We start from the raw sequence: 23,832 nt of genomic DNA, 5'->3' as shown, positions 1-23,832 counted from the left end.
TTCATAGAATGTTGATAACATGCCATTGCTGATGCACTGTAGGCTACTGTTTTCAGTTGCAGTTAATACAGTTAAATACCCTTTCCCTTTCCATATTGAGCTTGCCTGAATACAGTGCCAAATGGGTGGGCTTTGCACTTTGTCAGACTATTCCATTGCACCAGAAAAGCTCAATCAAGGAAATCTGAAGTGTTTGAAAGACTTGGAATACTATTTGAGTCCAGATCTGCTCGTCTCAATTAGTGTGTATTGTGTTACCTGCACAGCACAGCCTAGGATCAACAGCAGCAGTCTCTTCACCTCTTCCATGCTCTTGCCTGTTGAAGAGAAAGATGAAGACATAACTGATTAAAACCACATTTTCTTTTAGCAGATTGATTTTGAGATCAGATTCGACTTTGGTTTAAATCCCACAGGTGGGCAGCAAATCCCAAATGACAGCTTCGTGGGTCTCTCCCATCCCCCAGTTCTTACACTAATGGGCTGAAGGATCTCTCCCATCCCCCAGTTCTTACACTAATGGGCTGAAGGATCTCTCCCATCCCCCAGTTCTTACACTAATGGGCTGAAGGATCTCTCCCATCCCTGTTGGTTTGGTTAGGAGCCATCAGTCAGTGGGTCACTCATTAAATCAGCCTCAGCTCAGGGTTATGTTTGGGTGTTTTTGAGGATGTAGCAAGCCTTTATGTTGCAGGTTCACAAGTACAGTGAAATGCCTTTAATGCAAGCTCCCACCCAACAATCCAGTAATCAATATAGCAAAAAAAATACCACGGTAGAACAAAAACAGAGGATATAGAAAGTAGTACAGGAGAAAGTAAGACGCTATTTACAGGGTCAGTTCTAATACCATATTTACAATGTGCAGGGATACTGGAGTATAGGGGTAAGGCATCAGGATATATGATAAACAGAGTAGCAGCAGCGTAAATTATGATTGTATGCACGCATGTGTGTAGAGACATAACATGCACCCACATTTATTCTGTGTGTTGGCTTGTCAGTGTGTGTGAATGTGTACAGTCCTGTGAGTGTGCATAGAGATGGTGCAAAAATAAAATACAAGGGTCAATTCAAGATAGTCCATGTAGCCATTCTGTTAGCTATTTAGCAGTATTATGGCTCAGGGACAGAAGCTGTTCAGTAGTCTGTTGGTGTCAGACTTGATACACCGGTACCGCTTGCCGTGCAGAAGCGCTATATATCTTTTTTAAAAGATACATATGATTTACAAAAGTCTTTACTGCTTCATTTTTTACAGGGTTTGTATGGGATCAGCTGTGTATGTGTGTGTGTGTGTGTGTGTGTGTGTGTGTGTGTCCTTGCCTGGAAGGAACTCCTAAAAAGCTGGATCAGAACTCTGGGGAAAAGGGCAACAAGGTTACCTTGGAGACCATGTCTGAGACCCAGCCCTGCCCTTATTCCATTGAGACCAACTAAAAAGACAAGAGAGGTATACATATAGGCAGGCAGTGGTGTCGCCCTGAGAGGAGCTTTTCACTGTTTCTACAATCTACACTGTACATGGGAACTACACTGAACATGGGAACTCATTGAAAAGCTAACTTCCAAAGGCCATTCCATACAAACATAACATAACATAACACAACACATCCATCCACAAACAATAATATGAACACATACCCCATTAAGCACTATTCAGATTAAGTTCACATACCAAGGCTGGCTTACGGCAAAAGCCTCCCAACAACCCCACCACTCCCATTCATAGATCACTATTGTTCTTGACTGCTAAACACGTTTTCATATTAGGGCCAATCAAAGGCCTAGATCTAGTTCAATTGGCACGTTGTAGGAAAATAAAATCTGCCAAATGGGTCCTGATAAAAAAAGTTATTTTAGTGTTTGACAGACAGTTGCAGGAAACATGCAAAACAAGCATGTGCGTGGCAGGGTAGCAGCCCAACCCATGAAAGGCCTAGCCACTGGGAGAAGAAGGCACAACAGTTTGTCTGGTGGTGAAGCTGAACACTTCAAAACATGATGAGCCAATTTAAGACGGCATCATCCTGGAGATATTTTATCTCACGCCAGCACAGTCACAAATGCCATGGAAATAACTGCTCTGGTGATCCTTTTATTAATTCATGCACAGAGTACAGCACTGTACTGCATTAATTATACTGAACATACATATAAATGCAACATGTAAAGTGAAGGTCCCATGTTTCACGAGCTGAAATAAAAGATCCCAGATTTTTTCCATACGCACATAAAGCTTATTTAGCTCAAATTTTGGGCACAAAGTTGTTTACATCCATGTAAGTGAACATTTCTCCTTTGCCAAGATAATCCTTTCAGCTGACCGATGTGGCACATCAAGAAGCTGATTAAACAGCATGATCATTACACAGGTGCACCTTGTGCTGGACACAAAAGGCCACTCAAATGTGCAGTTTTGTCACACAACACAATGCCACAGATTTCTCAAGTTGAGGGAGCTGTGCAATTGGCATACTGACTGCAGGAATGTCCACTAGAGCTGTTGCCAGAGAATTTAATGTTAATTTCTCTATCATGAGCCAATGTCGTTTTCGAGAATTTGTGAGTACATCCAACCGGCCGCAGACAATCTGTAACCACGCCCGCCCCGGACCTCCACATCCAGCTTCTTCACCTGTGAGATCGTCTGAGACCAGTCATCCTGACAGCTGATGAAACTGAGTAGTATTTCGCTCTGTAATAATGCTCCTCTGTGGAGAAAAACTCATTCTGATTGGCTGGGCCTGGCTCCCCAATGGGTGGACCTGGCTCCCAAGTGGGTGGGCCTATGCCTTCCCTTAAGTAAATAGAGGAGGCCCCAAGAACCACACTAGCTAGATGTAATCTCTCGTGACAGAGTAGCACACACAATATATGGTTCTGTGTTCGAGATTAAATTAGATAAGGAAACAAAAACAAACCTTCCTTCTCATAAAAGTTTAGTTTGTACTAAATCAGACTATGGTCCCATCAAGGCCCAATACCATAGCAGCATTACGTGAACTATCCCCAGCTGTGCCTATGTCTTGAGGACAGCGGGCCTCTGTATCTTCCCTCTCCTCACCCACTATATCAGGTCTGACCCTCTCCATAGCCCCAAACATACAGCTAGCCATATCAAGTGTGACCCTGAGAGGTTGTCGACACCAGGCCGGAGGCCCCACACACACTCAGCACTCTCCATGGTCTGATTAGCCTCCTACATGCAGAAAGACAGGCTGCAGGGTTCCAATGGGTCTTTTCCTGCCTTTCCCACTTCCTGACTGTGCATCCTTCCCACCCAACAGAGAACGGGCCCTCAGAGTACAGTATATTAAATGGCATGCGATGACAAGGGGATATGTAAGGTAGGTTTTTAACAACTTGTTAGTATGTAGGGGACAATGTAAGCACTTGTTGTGAATCTTGCACTAGCTAGCTAGTCAACTGGATTGAGGTGTAGCTACCTGAGACTAGTTGTGCGTTTGGGAAAAAGAGACTGAACTCCACAGTACCTGAGAGGGGGTCCTTAGCCATGGTCAGCACATTAGGCAGGGTCATCAGGATGAGCTGCTGGAGACTGTCCTGAAATCACAGATGAGAACATAAGAGGTTAACTAACAGAAGTACCAGAAGAAGGAAACAATAGCAGCAGAAGTCCTGTGTGCCAGCCTACCTGCCACCATGCAAAGCCCCAGCCTCCAGCCAGAACAGAACAGGAAGCTTCCACTGGCGTGAATATGGAGGACGAGGTCACTTACAAACCTCGGGAAACACGCAATAACAGACAATCTTGATGGAAATTAGCCCGTTTTCAACTTGTGGAGAACATGTTTGGAGAGGGGAGTTCACACAGCAATCAATGCAGTGCCCAGCTGTAACCCTCTCCTAGTGACAAAAGATTGTTATTGTAGCCTAGTGTTCAGCCAAACACATTCACAGAGACTTTTTATTTGACCCTTATTTTACCAGGTATGTTGACTGAGAACACATTCTCATTTATAGCAATGACCTACCTAGGGAATAGTTACACGGGGGAGGAGAGGAGATGAATGAGCCAATTGGAAGCTGGGGATGATTAGGTGGCCATGATGGTATGAGGGCCAGATTGGGAATTTAGCCAGGACACCGGGGTTAACATCCCCTCTTACGATAAGTGCCATGGGATCTTTACGAGACTTGTTTCTACCATCATGTGCATTAGTAGCACAATTTCTAACTTATTTGCATTCGTTGTTACTTACACTTGTATGTTGACTTCTCCATTGATGTTTTTACGTTTTCGCAGACTTTTCTTAGCGGATGTACAATCGTCGCAAATTTAATTTTGGGGAGTTTCAGGCCCCTGAGTGAACATAATTATACACTCGCAAAGCCGACTAAAAACCAGGGCTGAGGGCCTTATGTTGCAAACTTCCCTTGCTTTGCTAATCATTTGGACCACCCTCCAAGATGGCGACAGGGATTCCCCCAAGGACATAAGGCGGGGTAAGTGGACGAGGGTGTGTCTTAAGTGTTTGGACCGCAGCCAGGGAATTTAAATTGAATTGAGACAGAGAGAACTGACACCAAATCAGCAGTACCTAGTCACAGAAGTTGGCCTTTGACATCACTCCTTTTCTTTCCCTCCTTTCCCCTCCAGACTCTGGAGGAATTAGATTAGAAAGGCCTTGGGTAGAATCAAAGGAGCTGCCCCCCCTTCAAGAGAAGAGAGGGGCCTCCTGTATAGAGGGGCTGGGTGGTGTTGTGATGACCACTCTCTCTCCCTCCCTCCCTGCTATTCCAGCAGACCCTTGGCAGAGGACCCGGCCTAGCTACAGCTCTATTGTTAGGTGAAAACTGTTGAACATTCCATTTGTTACCCTTGTCATCATGAGAAGCCTAAAAAAAAACAGCCCCCCTTCTCCATTTCAAATGCTCTGAACTAGAAACCAGGACCGCACAATCAGTTTAGAAAGCGCAGAGCAGAGCGGTCTAACTAGAGGTCAACCGACTAGGATTTTTCGACGCCAATACCGATTATTGGAGAACCCAAAAAAGCTGATAGATGAAATCGGACGATTTTTATATAAATATATTTGTAATAATGACAATTACAACAATAATGAATGAACAATGAACACTTATTTTAACTTAATATAATACATAAATAACATCTATTTAGTCTCAAATAAATAATGAAACATGTTCAATTTGGTTTAAATAATGCAAAAACACAGTGTTGGAGAAGAAAGTAAAAGTGCAATATGTGCCATGTAAAAAAGCTAAAGTTTAAGTTCCTTGTTCAGAACATGAGAACATATGAAAGCTGGTGGTTCCTTTTAACATGAGTCTTCAATATTCCCAGTTAAGAAGTTTTAGGTTGTAGTTATTATAGGACTATTTCTCTCTATACATTTGTATTTCACATACCTTTGACTATTGGCTGTTTTTATACACACTATAGTATTGCCCGCCTAATCTTGGGAGTTGACAGGCTTGAAGTCATAAACAGAGCTGTGGAGGTCGAGCATTGCGAAGAGGTGCTGGCAAACACAGGAAAGTGCTGTTTGAATGAATGCTTACGAGCGTGCTGCTGCCTACCACCACTCAAGTCAGACTGATCTATCAAATATCAAATTATAGACTTAATTATAATATAATAAACACACACAGAAGGTCATTAATATAGTTAAATCCGGAAACTATCATTTCGAAAACAAAACGTTTATTCTTTCAGTGAAATACGGAACCGTTCCGTATTTTATCGAACGGGTGGCAACCCTTGGTCTAAATATTGCTGTTACATTGCACAACCTTCAATGTTATGTCATAATTATGTAAAATTCTGGCAAATTAATTATGGTCTTTGTTAGGAAGAAATGGTCTTCACACAGTTCACAATGAGCCAGGTGACCCAAACTGCTGCATATACCGACTGCTTACACTGAACGCAAGAGAAGTGACACAATTTCAGGCACCGCATTGATTATATGCAACGCAGGACAAGCTAGTTAAACTGGTAATATCATCAACCATGTGTACTGTAATTAACTAGTGATTATGTTTAGATTATTTTTTATAAGTTAAGTTTAATGCTAGCTAGCAACTTACCATGGCTCCTTGCTGCCTGCACTTGCGTAACAGGTGGTCAGCCTGCCACGCAGTCTCCTCATGAATTGCAATATAATTGGCATCCAAAAATACAGATTAACATTGTTATGAAAACTTGAAATCAGCCCTAATTAAAATAGGCCATTTGGATTAATCGGTCGACCTCTAGGTCTAACTGCCTGCTAGGGTTCTCATCTTACACTAGTAGCACCTTACAGATGTCACGAGAATAAAAAGACAGATGTGACTTTTCCTTAGCTAAGGTTACATGGTTGTTGTGAAAATCTGGGTCTGGGTGCATATTTGGAGATTTACCAATAACTTCTTCAAGAGTTACGGCCTACAACTTCGTAATAGTAAGTATACATAACAGTCAAATCAACTGAGTGACACTGTTACGAACAGACGATTGGGTTGGGGGGGGGGGGGGGGGGGGGTCACAGCAGATAAGCATGGTACATCTGGACTGGATCCTCCGATTCAGAGGGGTTGGGTTAAATGCGGAAGACACATTTCAGTTGAAGGCATTCAGTTGTACAATTGATTAGGTATCCCCCTTTCCTATGGCCATAAAACATAACGACTAACTGTGTCTGACTAGAGGACCCCATATATCTGTTACACCTCATCAATACTCAATAAAACACCTTTTAATTGAATGGCTACTTAACTAAATCAATTTAGGGAAGCAACAACATTAAACGATGTCCAATTACCAGCTTTGTGTCATGTGGCTAGCACTGGGGCTTTGTGGAGGTGTTACAGGCTTCATGTTTTTTTTCCAATCCAAGTTGGCATAGCAGTCAAACGTCCTTTGTCCTCGTCTTGTCGTGTGCCGTGTAGATATACACTGCTCCAAAAAATAAGGGGAACACTAAAAAAACACATCCAAGATCTGAATGAATGAAATAATCTTATTAAATACTTTTTTCTTTACATAGTTGAATGTGCTGACAACAAAATCACACAAAAATAATCAATGGCAATCCAATTTATCAACCCATGAGGTCTGGATTTGGAGTCACACTCAAAATTAAAGTGGAAAACCACACTACAGGCTGATCCAACTTTGATGAAATGTCCTTAAAACAAGTCAAAATTAGGTTCAGTAGTGTGTGTGGTCTCCTATGACCTCCCTACAATGCCTGGGCATGCTCCTGATGAGGTGGCGGATGGTCTCCTGAGGGATCTCCTCCCAGACCTGGACTAAAGCATCCGCCAACTCCTGGACAGTCTGTGGTGCAACGTGGCGTTGGTGGATGGAGCAAGACATGATGTCCCAGATGTGCTCAATTGGATTCAGGTCTGGGGAACGGGGGGGCCAGTCCATAGCATCAATGCCTTCCACTTGCAGGAACTGCTGACACACTCCAGCCACATGAGGTCTAGCATTGTCTTGCATTAGGAGGAAACCAGGGCCAACCGCACCAGCATATGGTCTCACAAGGGGTCTGAGGATCTCATCTCGGTAGCTAATGGCAGTCAGGCTACCTCTGGCGAGCACATGGAGGGCTGTGCGGCCCCCCCAAAGAAATGCCACCCCACACCATGACTGACCCACCGCCAAACCGGTCATGCTGGAGGATGTTGCAGGCAGCAGAACGTTCTCCACGGCGTCTCCAGACTCTGTCACATGTGCTCAGTGTGAACCTGCTTTCATCTGTGAAGAGCACAGGACGCCAGTGGCGAATTTGCCTATCTTGGTGTTCTCTGGCAAATGCCAAACGTCCTGCACGGTGTTGGGCTGTAAGCACAACCCCCACCTGTGGACGTCGGGCCCTCATACCACCCTCATGGAGTCTGTTTCTGACCATTTGAGCAGACACATGCACATTTGTGGCCTGCTGGAGGTCATTTTGCAGGGCTCTGGCAGTGCTCCTCCTGCTCCTCCTTGCACAAAGGCGGAGGTAGCGGTCCTGCTGCTGTGTTGTTGCCCTCCTACGGCTTCCTCCACGTCTCCTGATGTACTGGCCTGTCTCCTGGTAGCGCCTCCATGCTCTGGACACTACGCTGACAGACACAGCAAACCTTCTTGCCACAGCTCGCATTGATGTGCCATCCTGGATGAGCTGCACTACCTGAGCCACTTGTGTGGGTTGTAGACTCCGTCTCATGCTACCACTAGAGTGAAAGCACCGCCAGCATTCAAAAGTGACCAAAACATCAGCCAGGAAGCATAGGAACTGAGAAGTGGTCTGTGGTCTCCACCTGCAGAACCACTCCTTTATTTGGGGTGTCTTGCTAATTGCCTATAATTTCCACCTGTTGTCTATTCCATTTGCTCAACAGCATGTGAAATGTATTGTCAATCAGTGTTGCTTCCTAAGTGGACAGTTTGATTTCACAGAAGTGTGATTGACTTGGAGTTACATTGTATTGTTTAAGTGTTCCCTTGATTTTTTTTTAGCAGTGTATATATTTACATATTTTCTTTGCATATCTTTTTATATATTTTTTTCTAAAAACTCAACTTCAAAACACTCTCCTGCAACCTGCCTTACCAATAAAAAAATAAAAAAATGATTTACCTCAAATCTGAAATCCACAACAGAAGCTAGCCAGTTCACTAGCTAACATTAGAATTCAGCTAACCACAGTTGGCGGTCATCAGCTATCCCTTAGCTCGAAAAGCTATCGCCAGTTTTGTACAACGCGACTCAGACCAGAGCATACCGGACCTATTTTTTTTCTCCATATCCTCGGATTTCTACCGCAAGCTCTGGACATTCACACCTGGATCTTGCAGTTAGCTAGCTGCTATCCAAGTGACTATTGGCTAACGTCGGTCCCGGAGCTAACGTCAATTATTTCGGAGCTAGCCAGCTGAAGAGTTCCATCAGCCACTCCTGGGCTACAATCACCTATCCGGACCCGTTTTACTGCCGATGCGGAGCCCCATCAGGCCTTAACGACTGGACAACCGACGTCATCTGCCCGAGGGAGTTATCCAACTGGCCTCTCCGTCGCGACGTAACCTGAACGCCCATCTGCGGCCAGCTAATCGTTAGCGGTCTTATCGGCTGCTATCTGAATAGGTCTATCGGCCAATTTTCTTGGGCCACTATAACTATTTTGCCAATTGGATTGGTCCCCTCTACCACACGGAACCCCAGTAATCTACCAACGGAAACGCACGAGGTGGCTAAAACAGACGATCTTCTGCCAACTTGTTACCCATGGCCCGGCTATCTGTCTGAATCGCCGTGACCTCAACCGACCTCACTACTCAATGGACCCCTTTGATCACTTGGCTAAGCATGCCTCTCCTTAATGTCAATATGCCTTGTCCATTGCTATTCTGGTTTGTGTTTATTGGCTTATTTCACTGTAGAGCCTCTAGCCCTGCTCATTATACCGTATCCAACCTCTCAGTTCCACCACCCACACATGCGATGACATCACTTGGTTTCAATGATGTTTCTAGAGACAATATCTCTCTCATCATCACTCATTGCCTATGTTTATCTCCACTGTATTCACATCCTACCATACCTTTGTCTGTACATTATACCTTGAAGCTATTTTATCGCCCCCAGAAACCTACTCCTTTTACTCTCTGTTCCGGACGTCCTAGACGACCAATTATCATAGCTTTTAGCCGTACCCTTATCCTCCTACTCCTCTGGCGATGTAGAGGTGAATCCAGGCCCTGCAGTGCCTAGCTGCACTCCTATTCCCCAGGCGCACTCTTTTGATGACTTCTGTAACCGTAATAGCCTTGGTTTCATGCATGTTAAAATAAATACAAGTAAAACTAAATGCATGCTCTTCAACCGATCGCTGCCTGCACATGCCCGCCCGTCCAGCATCACTACTCTGGACGGTTCTGACTTAGAATATGTGGACAACTACAAATACCTAGGTGTCTGGTTAGACTAAACTCTCCTTCCAGACTCACATCAAACATCTCCAATTCAAAGTTAAATCTAGAATTGGCTTCCTATTTCTCAACAAAGCATCTTTCACTCATGCTGCCAAACATACCCACGTAAAACTGACCATCCTACCGCTCCTCGACTTCAGCGATGTCATTTACAAAATAGCCTCCAATACCCTACTCAATAAATTGGATGCAGTCTATCACAGTGCCATCCATTTTGTCACCAAAGCCCCATATACCACTGCGACCTGTACGCTCTTGTTGGCTGGCCCTCGCTTCATACTTGTTGCCAATCCCACTGGCTCCAGGTCATCTACAAGACCCTGCTAGGTAAAGTTCCCCCTTATCTCAGCTCGCTGATCACCATAGCAGCACCCACCTGTAGCACGCGCTCCAGCAGGTATATCTCTCTGGTCACCCCCAAAGCCAATTCCTCCTTCAGCCGCCTCTCCTTCCAGTTCTCTGCTGCCAATGACTGGAACGAACTACAAAAATCTCTAAAACTGGAAACACTTATCTCCCTCACTAGCTTTAAGCACCAGCTGTCAGAGCAGCTCACAGATCACTGTACCTGTACATAGCCCATCTATAATTTAGCCCAAACAACTAACCCTTCCCCTACTGTATTTATTTATTTAGTTCCTTTGCACCTCATTATTTCTATTTTAACTTTGCACTTTCTTCCACTACAAATCTACCATTCCAGTGTTTTACTTGCTATATTGTATTTACTTTGCCACCATGGCCTTTTTTGCCTTTACCTCCCTTATCTCACCTCATTTGCTCACTTTGTATATAGACTTATTTTTCTACTATATTATTCACTGTATGTTTGTTTTACTCCATGTGTAACTCTGTGTTGTTGTATGTGTCAAACTGCTTGCTTTATCTTGGCCAGGTCGCAATTGTAAATGAGAACTTGTTCTCAACTTGCCTACCTGGTAAAATAAAGGTGAAATAAAATAAAAATGTTTCAGTTGACAGGTGATCATAGAGAGGAACATGAGGGGGAATGACAGCTCTGATACAGGCTGCTTATCAGTTTACCCTCTGGAGGACAGGCCAGTGAGGACTAGTGATGTACGAAGGGCTATATAAATAAATTTGATTTGATTTTTGATTTGATTTGACTAGCCAACACCTTAAGTAGTTGCAGGTGTTGGCTATGATGCATATCTAAATATACGGAACAAAAATATAAAACGCAATATGTAAAGGTCACATGTTTCATAAGTTGAAATAAAAGACACCTGAAAATCTCCATTAAAAAAAGCTTATTTCTCTCAAATTTGTTTACATCCCTGTTAGTGAGCATTTCTCCTTTGCCAAGATAATCCATCCACCTGACAGATGGGGCATAAATAAATACATTAAACAGCATCATTACACAGGTGCACCTTGTGCTGGGGACAATAAAAAGCTACACTAAAATGTGCTGTTTTATCACACAACCCAATGCCACAGATGTCTCAAGTTGAGGGAGAGTGCAACTGGCATGCTGACTGCAGGAATGTGCACCAGAGCTGTTGCCAGAGAATTTAGTGTTCATTTCTCTAGCATAAGCCACTTCCTCCAATGTAATTTAATAGAATTTGGCAGTACTTCCAACCAACCAACCACGCCAGCCCAGGACCTCCACATCCAGCTTCTTCACCTGCTGAGGGGGGGACGACGACTCATTCTGATTGGCTGGGCCTGGCTCCGAAGTGGGTGGGCCTGTGTCCTCCCAAGTCCACCCTTGGCTGTGCTCCTGCCCAGTCATGTGAAATCAATAGATTAGGGCATCATTTATTTATTTTGATTGACTGATTTCCTTCTATGAACTGTAAAATCTTTGAAATTGTTGTATGCGTTTATATTTTTGTTCAGTATAGTTCTTCCCTAACTCTCTCCCTGTTTACATCCAAAATGGCACCCATGCTCTGGTCAAAAGTAGTGGACTATAAAGCGAATAGGGTGTCATTTGGGAAGCACTCTTTTTGCCTTGTCAACTCCTGCAGTCAGCCAGTCCCAACCATAAGAGGAGAAACCAAACCAGAGTAAATTAAACTTGACAGCAGCCTGGCAGATGATACCTCTAAGGCTATAACTAACCAAAGAGCACATCTCCATGTTGTTTCTCCAGTACTGGCTCATTAGGCACTAAACTGAAAAAATAAAGAGGGGGAAAACACACATTTTCATTTTATTGTTTAAAATCTTTTGCTATGGTGGGCTTAACTGAACATGACCCTGTGGTATTATCCATGTTATTGGAAAACATTCTAACTGCCTGGGACACACTAATACACTAACAAAAAGGAGGTCCATTTTACATTATTGATGAATTTCAGCCTTCAGGTAAGTTCAGGTACTAGAGTCACATCTCTCCTATTCTATCCACTTTGCCATTACCCACCTAACATTGATAATTACTTGAAGTACAAAAACAAATATGTTTTTTTGCTGACCTCATACCTTTGTGTGTGATGCAGTAGGTAGGAACGTCCCTTGACAACATCCATTTCCACTCTCAAATCTACCTTTGTTTCCCCTTCCCACTTCCCTGTTTAAACAAACGACTAGTAGCAGCAGTAGCTCATTAACATTCTGGAAACATCGTTGGGAAGAATGGCTATGTAGAACCGTTAGGTCAGAAGGTCAAAGTAAGATCTCACTGGCAAGAAATGTTGGACATTTCCCTTTGATGTCAGGGTCCATTTCCTCTTCCTCTGTTGCTATGCAGAACTGTGCAATCTAGGAAACCCATAGAAATGCATTTTTGTTTGGTTTGCCAGACCTCTGGCTTGATGTGTTTTGGTGAGAGATAAGTCTGTTCACATTAAGCTCAGAGAGGAGCTGTAGACCACAGGGTACTACCTACACTATATAAAGCGGTACATTCTGAGAGACGGGGGATTGGGAATAACTGCCTGTGCAGATATACTGTACAGAAAACAGACAGAACAGAGGAGACAGAGAGAGGCATGGAGGAAAGACAGTGATCATTAATTGCAAAGACAAAGAGGGCTAAAATAAGAAGCAACAGAGCTATTATATTTCTCATTCAACAATGGATTGAACAAATGACCAAGCTTGTTGACCGAGTGAGTAAACATGCTACCTATATCCTGGTAAACAAAATGGGTGTTTAGGGGAGCCAATGAACCATACAGACATCTGACACACCAATCATCAGGTTTCGTTCCATTCTGTCACATCAAATCAAATTTTATTGGTCACATACACATGGTTAACAGATGTTAACGCGAGTGTAGCGAAATGCTTCTGCTTTTAGTTCCGACAGTGCAGTAATATCTAACAACTCCCCAACAACTACCTAATACACACAAATCTAAAAAGGGGTGAATGAGAATATAGAAGGAAATGGATGAGCGATGGCCGAGCGGCAAGGTGCAATAGATGGTATAAAATACAGTATATACGTGATATGAGTAATGTAAGATATATAAACAGTATTAAAGTGGAATTATTTAGAGTGAATTGAATAAAGTGACTAGTGATCAATTTATTGAAGTGTCCAGTGATTGGGTCTCCATGTAGGCAGCAGCCTCTCTGAGTTAGTGATTGCTGGTTAGCAGTCTGATGGCCTTGAGATAGAAGCTGTTTTTCAATCTCTCAGTCCCAGATTTGATGCACCTGTACTGACCTCTCCTTCTGGATGATAGCGGGGTGAACAGGCTGTGGCTCGGGTGGTTGATGTCCTTGATGATCTTTTTGGCCTTCCTGTGACATCGGGTGCTGTAGGTGTCATGGAGGGTAGGTAGTTTGCCCCCGGTGATGCGTTGTGCAGACCGCACCACCCTCCGTAGAGCCATGCGGTTGAGGGTGGTGCAGTTGCCATACAGGCTGTGATACAGCCCGACAGGATGCTCTCAATTGTGCATCTGTAAAAGTTTGTCAGGGTTTTGGGTGACAAGCCACATTTCTTCAGCCTCCTCTTCACCACACTGCCTGTGTGGGTGGACAATTTCAGTTTGTCTGTGATGTGTACGCAGAGGAACTTAAAACTTTACACCTTCTCCACTGCTGTCCCTTCGATGTGGATAGGGGGGGTGCTCCCTCTGCTGTTTCCTGAAGTCCACGATCATCTCCTTTGTTTTGTTGACGTTGAGTGCGAGGTTGTTTTCCTGACACCCCACTCCGAGTGCCCTCACCTCCTCCCTGTAGGATGTCTTGTCGTTGTTGGTAATCAAGCCCACTACTGTTGTGTCATCTGCAAACTTGATGATTGAGTTGGAGGCGTGCATGGCCACGCAGTCGTGGGTGAACAGGGAGTACAGGAGGGGGCTGAGCACGCACCCTTGTGGGGCCCCAGTGTTGAGGGTCAGCGAAGTGGAGATGTTTCCTACCTTCACCACCTGGGGGCGGCCCGTCAAAGTCCAGGACCCAATTGCACAGGGCGGGGTTGAGACCAAAGGCCTCCAGCTTGATGACAAGCTTGGATGGTACTATGATGTTGAATGCTGAGCTGTAGTTATTGAACAGCATTCTTACATAGGGCAGTGTGCAGTGTGATGGCGATTGCGTCATCTGTGGACCTGTTGGGGCGGTATGCAAATTGCAGTGGGTCTAGGGTGGCCGGTAAGGTAGAGGTGATATGATCCTTGGTGATATGATCCTTGGTGAATGCTACGGGGCTGTAGTCATTTAGTCCAGTTATCTTTGCCTTCTTGGGTACAGGAACAATGGTAGCCATCTTGAAGCAGGGACAGCAGACTGGGTTAAGGAGTGATTGAATACGTCTGTAAACACACCAGCCAGCTGGTCTGCACATGCTCTGAGGACGCAGCTAGGGATGCCATCTGGGCCAGCAGCCTAGCGAGGGTGAATACATTTAAATGTTCTACTCCCGTCGGCCACGGAGAAGGAGGGGGGGCAGTCATTGTCAGCAAGCCGCGACGGGGGCACTGTATTCTCCTCCAAGCGGGCTAAGGTGGTGTTTAGTTTGTCTGGAAGTGTGACATCCGTGTCCGTGATGGGCCTGTTTTTATTTTTGTAGTCCGTGATTTCCTGTAGACACTGCCATGTCTACAGTTAACTAATATAATCTCTTTTCTGTATTAAAAACGTCTTTATGTGGCCATCATAAACTAAGAACACGGAGTGTTTTACTAGCTGAAGATGTATTAATGTGTGTCTATATAGCACTGTTAGTGTATTTCCATAGAGGGACTGCTGGCCAAGTCTTCCCAGCTTCTCAGGCACATGACATCAACAAACACAAGGCTGACTGGGCGGTTCACCACACTTCTCTTTGTAACCAATTCATCTGTAGTCATTCATAAATAAGTGTCAAAAGTTTATTTTTGGCCGTCAGCCATATTTCAAAGCCAGGACTGCATATAGGCCTCTTGCCAAGAACTGTTGCAAGGACACCACAGTTGAAAAGAGAGACACACTGCTCACAAAGAACACGACTGAAGCAATGTCTGAGACCCCATAAATACCACTGTGTGTGTGTGTGTGTGAGATCCCTCAGAGACAATACACCCACCACTAGGCCTATTAACTCTCCATTCAGTGTGAATATAACAGCATGTTGAAAGAGGCATTCCTGCCACCATGGTAACCCCACCCCCATTGAAAGAATGCCAAGAGTGTGCAAAGCAGATATCAAAGCAATTTTATTTTATTTAATCTAATCTTTATTTAACTAGGCAAGACAGTTATGAACAAATTGTTATTTACAATGACGGCCTACCCTGGCCAAGCCCTAACCCGGACGATGCTGGGCCAATTGTGCGTCGCCCTATGGGACTCCCAATCACGCAAAGGGTGGCTACTTTGAAGAATATAAAATAAACAAATAAATATATTTTAACACTTGTTTGGTTACTAATTGATTCTGTATGTGTTATTACATAGCTTTGAAGTCTTCACTATTATTTTACAATGTAGAAAATGTTAAAAATAAAGAAAAGCCATTGAATGAGAAGGTGTGTTCAAACTTTTGACTGGTACTGTATATGCATCTTAGCTCTTACTGCAGGACTCTGAAACCAATGAAATGAGCCAAGGTGTACAGAATGTTCAATACGATATGATTTCCCACAGTCAAAGTCCTGGAATAAGAGCTAAAATGCTAATAGTTGTGTAAACCTAAGAATTCTAAAATGTTTTAAAAAATAAAAATGTAATAACGAAGTCGTTGCATAGGGATTCAGCTCGCTGAATCAATCTACACTGAACAAAAATATAAATGCAACAATTTCAAAGATTTGTGAGAGTTACAGTTCATAAGGAAATTAGTCAATTGAAATAAATTAGGGGTTTTACATGACTGGGAACACATACGAATCTGTTGGTCACAGATACACACCCCAAAAAAGGTAGGGGCGTGGATAAAAAAACTAGTCAGTATCTGGTGTGACCACCATTTCTACACATGCAGCACGACATCTCCTTCACATAGAGTTGATCAGGCTGTTGATTGTGGCCTGTGGAATGTTGTCCCACTCCTCTTCAATGGCTGTGCTAAGTAGCTGGATATTGGCGGGAAGAGGAACACGCTGTCGTACGCGTCGACCCAGAGCATCCCAAACATGCTAAATGGGTGAAATGTCTGGTGAGTATGCAGGCCATAGAAGAACTGGGACATTTCAACTTTCAGGAATTGTGTACAGATCCTTGCAACACGGGGCCGTGCATTATCATGCTGAAACATGAGGTGATGGCAGCGGATGAATGGCATGACTATGGGCCTCAGGACCTTGTCACGGTATCTCTGTGCATTCAAATTGCCATCGATAAAATGCATTCGTGTTGGTTGTCCATGAATAGCTTATGCCTGCCCATACCATAACCCCACCATGGGGCAACTGTTCAGAACTTTTACATCAGCAAACAACCGCTTGCCCATACGACGCCATTCACGCTCTCTGCCATCTGCCCAGTACAGTTGAAACCAGGATTCATCAGTGAAGAGCACACTTCTCCAGCGTGCCAGTGGCCATCAAAAGTGAGAATTTTCCCACTGAAATCGGTTACAGAACTGCAGTCAGGTCAAGACATAGGTGAGGACGACGCGCACACAGACAAGGTTCCCTGAGACGGTTTTTGACAGTTTGTGCAGAAATTCTTTGGTAGTGCAATCCCACAGTTTCATCAGCTGTCTGGGTGGCTGGTCTCAGACAATCCTGCAGGTGAAGAAGCCGGATGTGGAGTCCCTGGGCTGGCGTGGTTACACATGGTCTGCGGTTGTAAGGCCAGTTGGACGAACCGCCAAATTCTCTAAAACGACATTGGAGGCGGTTTATGGTAGAGAAATTAACATTACATGATCTGGCAACAGCTCTGGTGGACATTCCTGCAGTCAGCATGCCAATTGCACGCATGCTCACTCAACTTGAGGCATCTGTGGCATTGTGTTGTGACAAAACTGCACATTGTAGAGTGGCCTTTTACTGTCCCCAGCAAAAGGAGCTCCCCTGTAATGATTGTGCTGTTTAGTCAGCTTCTTGATGCGCCACACCTGTCAGGTGGATGGATTATCTTGGCAAAAGGAGAAATGCTCACCAACAACGATGTAAACAAATTTGAAAGAAATATGTTTTTTGTGCAAATTAAGAATTTCTGGGATCTTTTATTTCAGCTCATCAAACACTTTACATGTTGTATTTATATTTTTGTTCAGTGGATGTTAGAAACACCTTAGGCATCGATTACAGCTGTGAGCCTTCTTTTGTAAGTCTATAAGAGCTTTACACACCTATATATTATTCTTTTCAAAATTCCTCAAGCTCTGTGAAGATTTTGGGGATCATGGCTAGACAGCAATGTTCAATTCTTGCCATAGTTTTGAATAAAATCTGCTTGAAAATCTAACTTGGCCACTCAGGAATTAATGTTTTGTAAATATTTGTATACTTCATGTCACCTATTTAGGTTATTACAATGTTGATCCATCCTCAGTTTTCTCCCATCACAGCCATTGAACTCTGTAACTGTTTAAAAAAAATAAATTACAAAAAAAATAAATAAAAAAAAATAATAATCACCAAATGGCCTCATGGTAACATCCCTGAGCAGTTTCATTCCTGTCCTGCAGCTCAGTTCAGAGGGACAACTATCTTTCATGTGTCTGGGTGGTTTACTACATAATCCACAGCATAATTATTAACTTGACCATGCTTAAAGATATGTCCAAAGTCTCTGATTTGTTGTTACCCATCTACCAATCACTGTCCTTCTTTATGAGGCTTTCAGAAAGCTCCCTGGTCTGAGCTTAAAATGTATTACTTGACTGAGGGACCTTACCGATATTATGTGAATGGGGACAGAGGAAGGGTTAGTCATTTAAAAAATGATGTCAATCCCCATTATTTCACACAGAGTAAGTCAATGTAAGTTGTGTGATTTGTTAAGGGCTGACCCTAATTCGTTTTTTTGTTTTTGTCAAGCAGTAGCAAATACACATGTATTTTTTATGGCACACAATACACTCGTCTTATTCGCGCCCATCTCAGTGAATTAATCCATTGCGGAGGCCGCGGGGATGGCACAGTCCAAGAAGAAGGGAAGTGTTGCCAAGATGCAAGTCTCGCTCCAGATTGTGCTCTCTCCTGCCAATTTGTGCACATTCATTGATCCATAACTTCATTGTGTGAGTTGTTTGCATTAGATTTCTTGTGTTTAGAGGTTACGGAAATTTTTGTTAATGTATTCAATAAATTATTATTCCTGTCTTTTACCGTGCTCATTGTCGGAGTAAACACGTTTGCAGAGCGCACAACCTATGCTACACTTGTGATAAACAAGTTTTGGTTTATTTAATTCCATTTACGAGTTGTCAATTTAGTCATTGTCTTTTGTTTGAAGTGTTCCTGTCAATGTTGAGTAAAGACTCGCACCTGATTATGCATAGAAGTAGGCCTATAGGCAGCCTGGCCGGCGAGCAAATGTAGGCATATACAGTGCCTCCGGAAAGTACTCAGACCCTTTGACTTTTTCCACATTGTTAGTTTACAGCCTTATTTTAAAATATATTAAATATGTTTTCCCCTCAGCAATCTACACACGATACCCCATAATGACAAAGCGAAAACAGGTTTAGAATTGTTTGCCAATTTATTACAAATAAAAAACAGAAATACCTTATTTACATAAGAACTCAGACCCTTTGCTACAAGACTCAAAATTAAGCTCAGGTGCATTCTGTTTCCATTCATCATCCTTGAGATGATTTTACAAGTTGATTGGAGTCCACTTGTGATAAATTCAATTAATTGGGCATGATTTGGAAAGGCACACACCTGTCTATATAAGGTCCCACAGTTGACAGTGCACGTCAGAGCAAAAACCAAGACATGAGGTCAAAGGAATTGTCTGTAGCACTCCGAGACAGGATTTTGTCAAAGCTCAGATCTGGGGAAGGGTACCAAAACTTTTCTGCAGCATCGAAGGTCCCCAACAACACAGTGGTCCCCATCATTCTTAAATGGAAGAAGTTTGGAAACCACCAAGACTCTTCCTAGAGCCCCCGCCCAGCCAAACTGAGCAATCAGGGGAGAAGGGCCTTGGTCAGGGAGGTGACCAAGAACTAGAGGTCAACCGATTAAGATTTTTCAACACCGATGCCGAACCAAAAAAATCCAATAACGATTAATCGGACAATATATAGATAGCTATCTATCTAAATATACGTAATAAATGACAATTACAACAATACTGAATGAACAATGAACACTTATTTTAACTTAATATAATACATAAATAACATCCATTTAGTCTCAAATAAATAATGAAACATGTTCAATTTTGTTTAAATAATGCAAAAATAAAGGTGTTGGAGAAGAAAGTAAAAGTGCAATATGTGCCATGTAAAAAAGCTAACGTTTAGGTTCCTTGCTCAGAACATGAGAACATATGAAAGCTGGTGGTTCCTTTTAACATGAGTCTTCAATATTCCCAGGTAAGAAGTTTTAGATTGTAGTTATTATAGGACTATTTCTCTCTATACATTTGTATTTCACATACCTTTGACAATTGGATGTTCTTATAGGCACTTTAGTATCGCCAGCCTAATCTCGGGAGTTGATAGGCTTGAAGTCATAAACAGAGCTGTGGAGGTCGAGCATTGCGAAGAGCTGCTGGCAAACGCAGTAAAGTGCTGTTTGAATGAATGTTTACGAGCCTGCTGCTGCCTACCACCGCTCAGTCAGACTGCTCTATCAAATCATAGACTTAATTATAATATAATAAACACAGAAATATGAGCCTTTGGTCATTAATATGGTTAAATCCGGAAACTATCATTTTGAAAACAAATTGTTTATTCTTTCAGTGAAATACAGGTGGCAACCCTAAGTCTAAATATTGCTGTTGCATTGCATAACCTTCAATGTCATAATTATGTAAAATTCTGGCAAATTAGTTCACAACAAGCCAGGAGGCCCAAACTGTTGCATATACCCTAACTCTGCTTGCACTGAACGCAAGAGAAGTGACAATTTCCCTGGTAAATATTGCCTGCTAACATGAATTTCTTTTAACTAAATATGCAGGTTTAAAAAAATATACTCCTGTGTCTTGATTTTAAGAAAGGCATTGATGTTCATGGCTAGGTACATTTGTGCAAATATTGTGCTTCTTCGGGCAACGCGCTTTTGTTAAATCATCACCCATTTGGCGAAGTTGAAGTAGGCTGTGATTCGATGATGAATTAACAGGCACCGCATTGATTATATGCAACGCAGGACACGCTAGATAAACTAGTAATATCATCAACCATGTGTAGTTAACTAGTGATTATGTGAAGATTGATTGTTTTTTTAGAAGATAAGTTTAATGCTAACTAGCAACTTACCTTGGCTCCTTGCAGCCACAAGGTTTTTTTGACGCTGCACTCGCTTAACAGGTGGTCAAGCCTGCCACGCAGTTTCCTCGTGGATTGCAATATACAGGGAGGTGACCAAGAACCGGTCAACCTCTTCCAAGAACCCATTAATATACATACTTGTATTTTTAAAGTAGGGATTAGATAAACAATTAATATTGCAGATACAGTTGAAGTCAGAAGTTTACATAAACCTTAGCCAAATACATTTAAACTCAGTTTTTCACAATTCCTGACAATTAATCCAAGTAAAAAAATTCTGTCTCAGGTCAGTTAGGATCACCACTTTATTTTAAGAATGTGAAATGTCAGAAGTAGAGAGAATGATTTATTTCAGCTTTATATGTTTCAGGTAGCCTTCCCACAATAAGTTGGGTGAATTTTGGCCCATTCCTCCTGACAGAGCTGGTGTAACTGAGTAAGGTTCGTAGGGCTCCTTGCTCACACACGCTTTTTCAGTTCTGCCCACAAATTTTCTATAGGATGAGGTCAGGGCTTTGTGATGGCCACTCCAATACCTTGACTTTGTTGTCCTTAAGCCATTTTGCCAGAACTTTGGAAGTATGCTTGGGATCATTGTCCATTTGGAAGATCCATTTGCATCCAAGCTTTAACTTCCTGACTGATGTCTTGAGATGTTGCTTCAACATATCCACATAATTTTCCCATCTCATGATGCCATCTATTTTGTGAAGTGCACCAGTCCCTCCTGCAGCAAAGCAACCTTACAACATGATGCTGCCACCCCATTGCTTCACGGTTGGGGTGGTGTTCTTCGGCTTGCAAGCCTACCCCTTTTTCCTCCAAACATAACAATGGTCATTATGGCCAAACAGTTCTATTTTTGTTTCATCAGACCAGAGGACATTTCTCCAAAAAGTACGATCTTTGTCCCCATGTGCAGTTGCAAACCGTAGTCTGGCTTTTTTATGGTGGTTTTGGAGCAGTGGCTTCTTCCTTGCTGAGCGGCCTTTCAGCTTATGTCAATATAGGACTCATTTTACTGTGGATATAGATACTTTTGTACCCGTTTCCTCCAGCATCTTCACAAGGTCCTTTACTGTTGTTCTGGGATAGATTTACACTTTTCGCACCAAAGTACGTTCATCTCTAGGAGACAGAACGCGTCTCCTTCCTGAGCGGTATGACGGCTGCGTGGTCCCATGGTGTTTATACTTGCGCACTATTGTTTGTACAGATGAACGTGGTACCTTAAGGCATTTGGAAATTGCTCCCAAGGATGAACCAGACTGGAAGTCTACAAAAAAAAATTTGAGGTCTTTGCTGATTTCTTTTGATTTTCCCATGATGTCAAGCAAAGAGGCACTGAGTTTGAAGGTAGGCCTTGAAATACATCCACAGGTACACCTCCAATTGACTAAAATTATGCCAATTAGCCTATCAGAAGCTTCTAAAGCGATGACGTCATTTTCCCAAGCTGTTTAAAGGCACAGACAACTTAACGCATGTAAACTTCTGACCCACTGGAATTGTGATACAGTGAATAATTTGTCTGTAAACAATTGTTAGGAAAAATTACTTGTGTCATGCACAAAGTAGATGTCCTCACCGCCTTGCCAAAACTATAGTTTGTTAACAAGACATTTGTGGAGTGGTTGAAAAACGAGTTTTAATGACTCCAACCTAAGTGTGTGTAAACTTCCGACTTCAACTGTACATTGTAGCTTCCATCAATGTAATGGTCTGCAAACTTTCAATCCCCCATATATTTTTTGCACAACATTTTTTTTGTTATTAGTCCCAACCTTCAGCTCCATTCTATCCCTCCCATCTATCTCTTAACACCATCCAGATTGGATTTCTATTTGCCATATATTGTGCTGTTTCACAAAAGTTCTGAACCTTTCTATTCTCACTGTTTCTACAGATTGTATATTGAAAATATTTGTTTGCTAAAATAATTATATTATTGATCGATTGACTATGCCTTTTCAGATAGCACTACTTGGCTATCTGCAGGGTTAGCTCCAGGTAAATATTGCAATTCTTCAGCCATTCCTGGACCTGTGACCAAAAACAAGCTACATATGGACAGTACCAAAACAAACGATCTAATGATTCTGCCTTGTCGCAGAACTCTTTGGCCTGAATGCCAAGCGTCACATCTGGAGGAAACCTTGCACCATCCCTACGGTGTAGCATGGTGGTGGCAGCATCATGATGTGGGGATGTTTTTCAGTGGCAGGGAGACTAGTCAGGGTCGAGGCAAAGGTGAACGGTGCAATGTACAGAGAGATCCTTGATGAAAACCTACTCCAGAGCGCTAAGGACATCAGACTGGGGCGACAGTTCACCTTCCAACAGGACACCAACCCTAAGCACACAGCCAAGACAATGCAGGAGTGGCTTCAGGACAAGTCTTCGAATTTCCTTGAGTGGCCCAGCCAGAGCCCAGACTTGAACCCGATCGAACATGTCTGGAGAGCCCTGAAAATAGCTGTGCAGCAACGCACCCCATCCAACCTGACAGAGCTTGCGAAAATCTGCAGAGAAGAAGGGGAGAAACTCCCCAAACACAGGTGTTCCAAGCTTGTACAGTGGCTTGTGAAAAAATTCACTCCCTTGGCATTTTTCCTATTTCGTTGCCTTATACCCTGGAATTAATTTTGGGGGGGGGGGGGGGGGGGGGTTGTACCAATTGATTTACACAACATCCCTACCACTTTGAAGATGCAAAATATTTTTTGTGAAAAAAACAAATAAGACAAAAAAACGGAAAACTTGAGCATGCGTAACTAATCACCCCTCCCCCCACATTTTTTTAATACTTTGTAGAGCCACCTGTTGCAGCAATTACATTACTCTTGGGGTATGTGTCTATAAGCATGGCATATCTAGCCACTGGGATGTTTGCCCATTCTTCAAGGCAAAACTGCTCCAGCTCATTCAAGTTGGATGAGTTCCGCTGGTGTACAGCAATCTTTAAGTCATACCACCGATTCTCAATTGGATTGAGGTCTGGGCTTTGACTAGGCCATTCCAAGACATTTAAATGTTTCCCCTTAAACCACACGAGTGG

The 23,832-nt window shown here is 42.9% G+C and overlaps 1 protein-coding gene across 1 annotated transcript in view; it reads right to left on the bottom strand.

Annotated features, from left to right (window-relative positions):
- The window catches only part of LOC106611164 (protein Daple), a 96,905-nt gene that overhangs the window by 41,467 nt on the left and 31,606 nt on the right, over window positions 1–23,832 (bottom strand). The window contains exons 4-5 of the mRNA XM_082955707.1: window positions 3,498–3,567; window positions 259–317 (exon numbers count right to left, since the gene is read on the bottom strand). Coding sequence (XP_082811833.1) covers window positions 259–317; window positions 3,498–3,567 — 129 coding nt within the window. The remainder of the gene's footprint in view (window positions 1–258; window positions 318–3,497; window positions 3,568–23,832) is intronic.

The sequence above is a fragment of the Salmo salar genome, chromosome 09 (genome assembly GCF_965601325.2).
Source record: "Salmo salar chromosome 09, fSalSal1, whole genome shotgun sequence".
Taxonomy (NCBI): domain Eukaryota; kingdom Metazoa; phylum Chordata; class Actinopteri; order Salmoniformes; family Salmonidae; genus Salmo; species Salmo salar.
The sequence above is the reverse complement of the archived record's forward strand: the minus strand, read 5'-3'. Positions and strand labels throughout refer to the sequence as shown.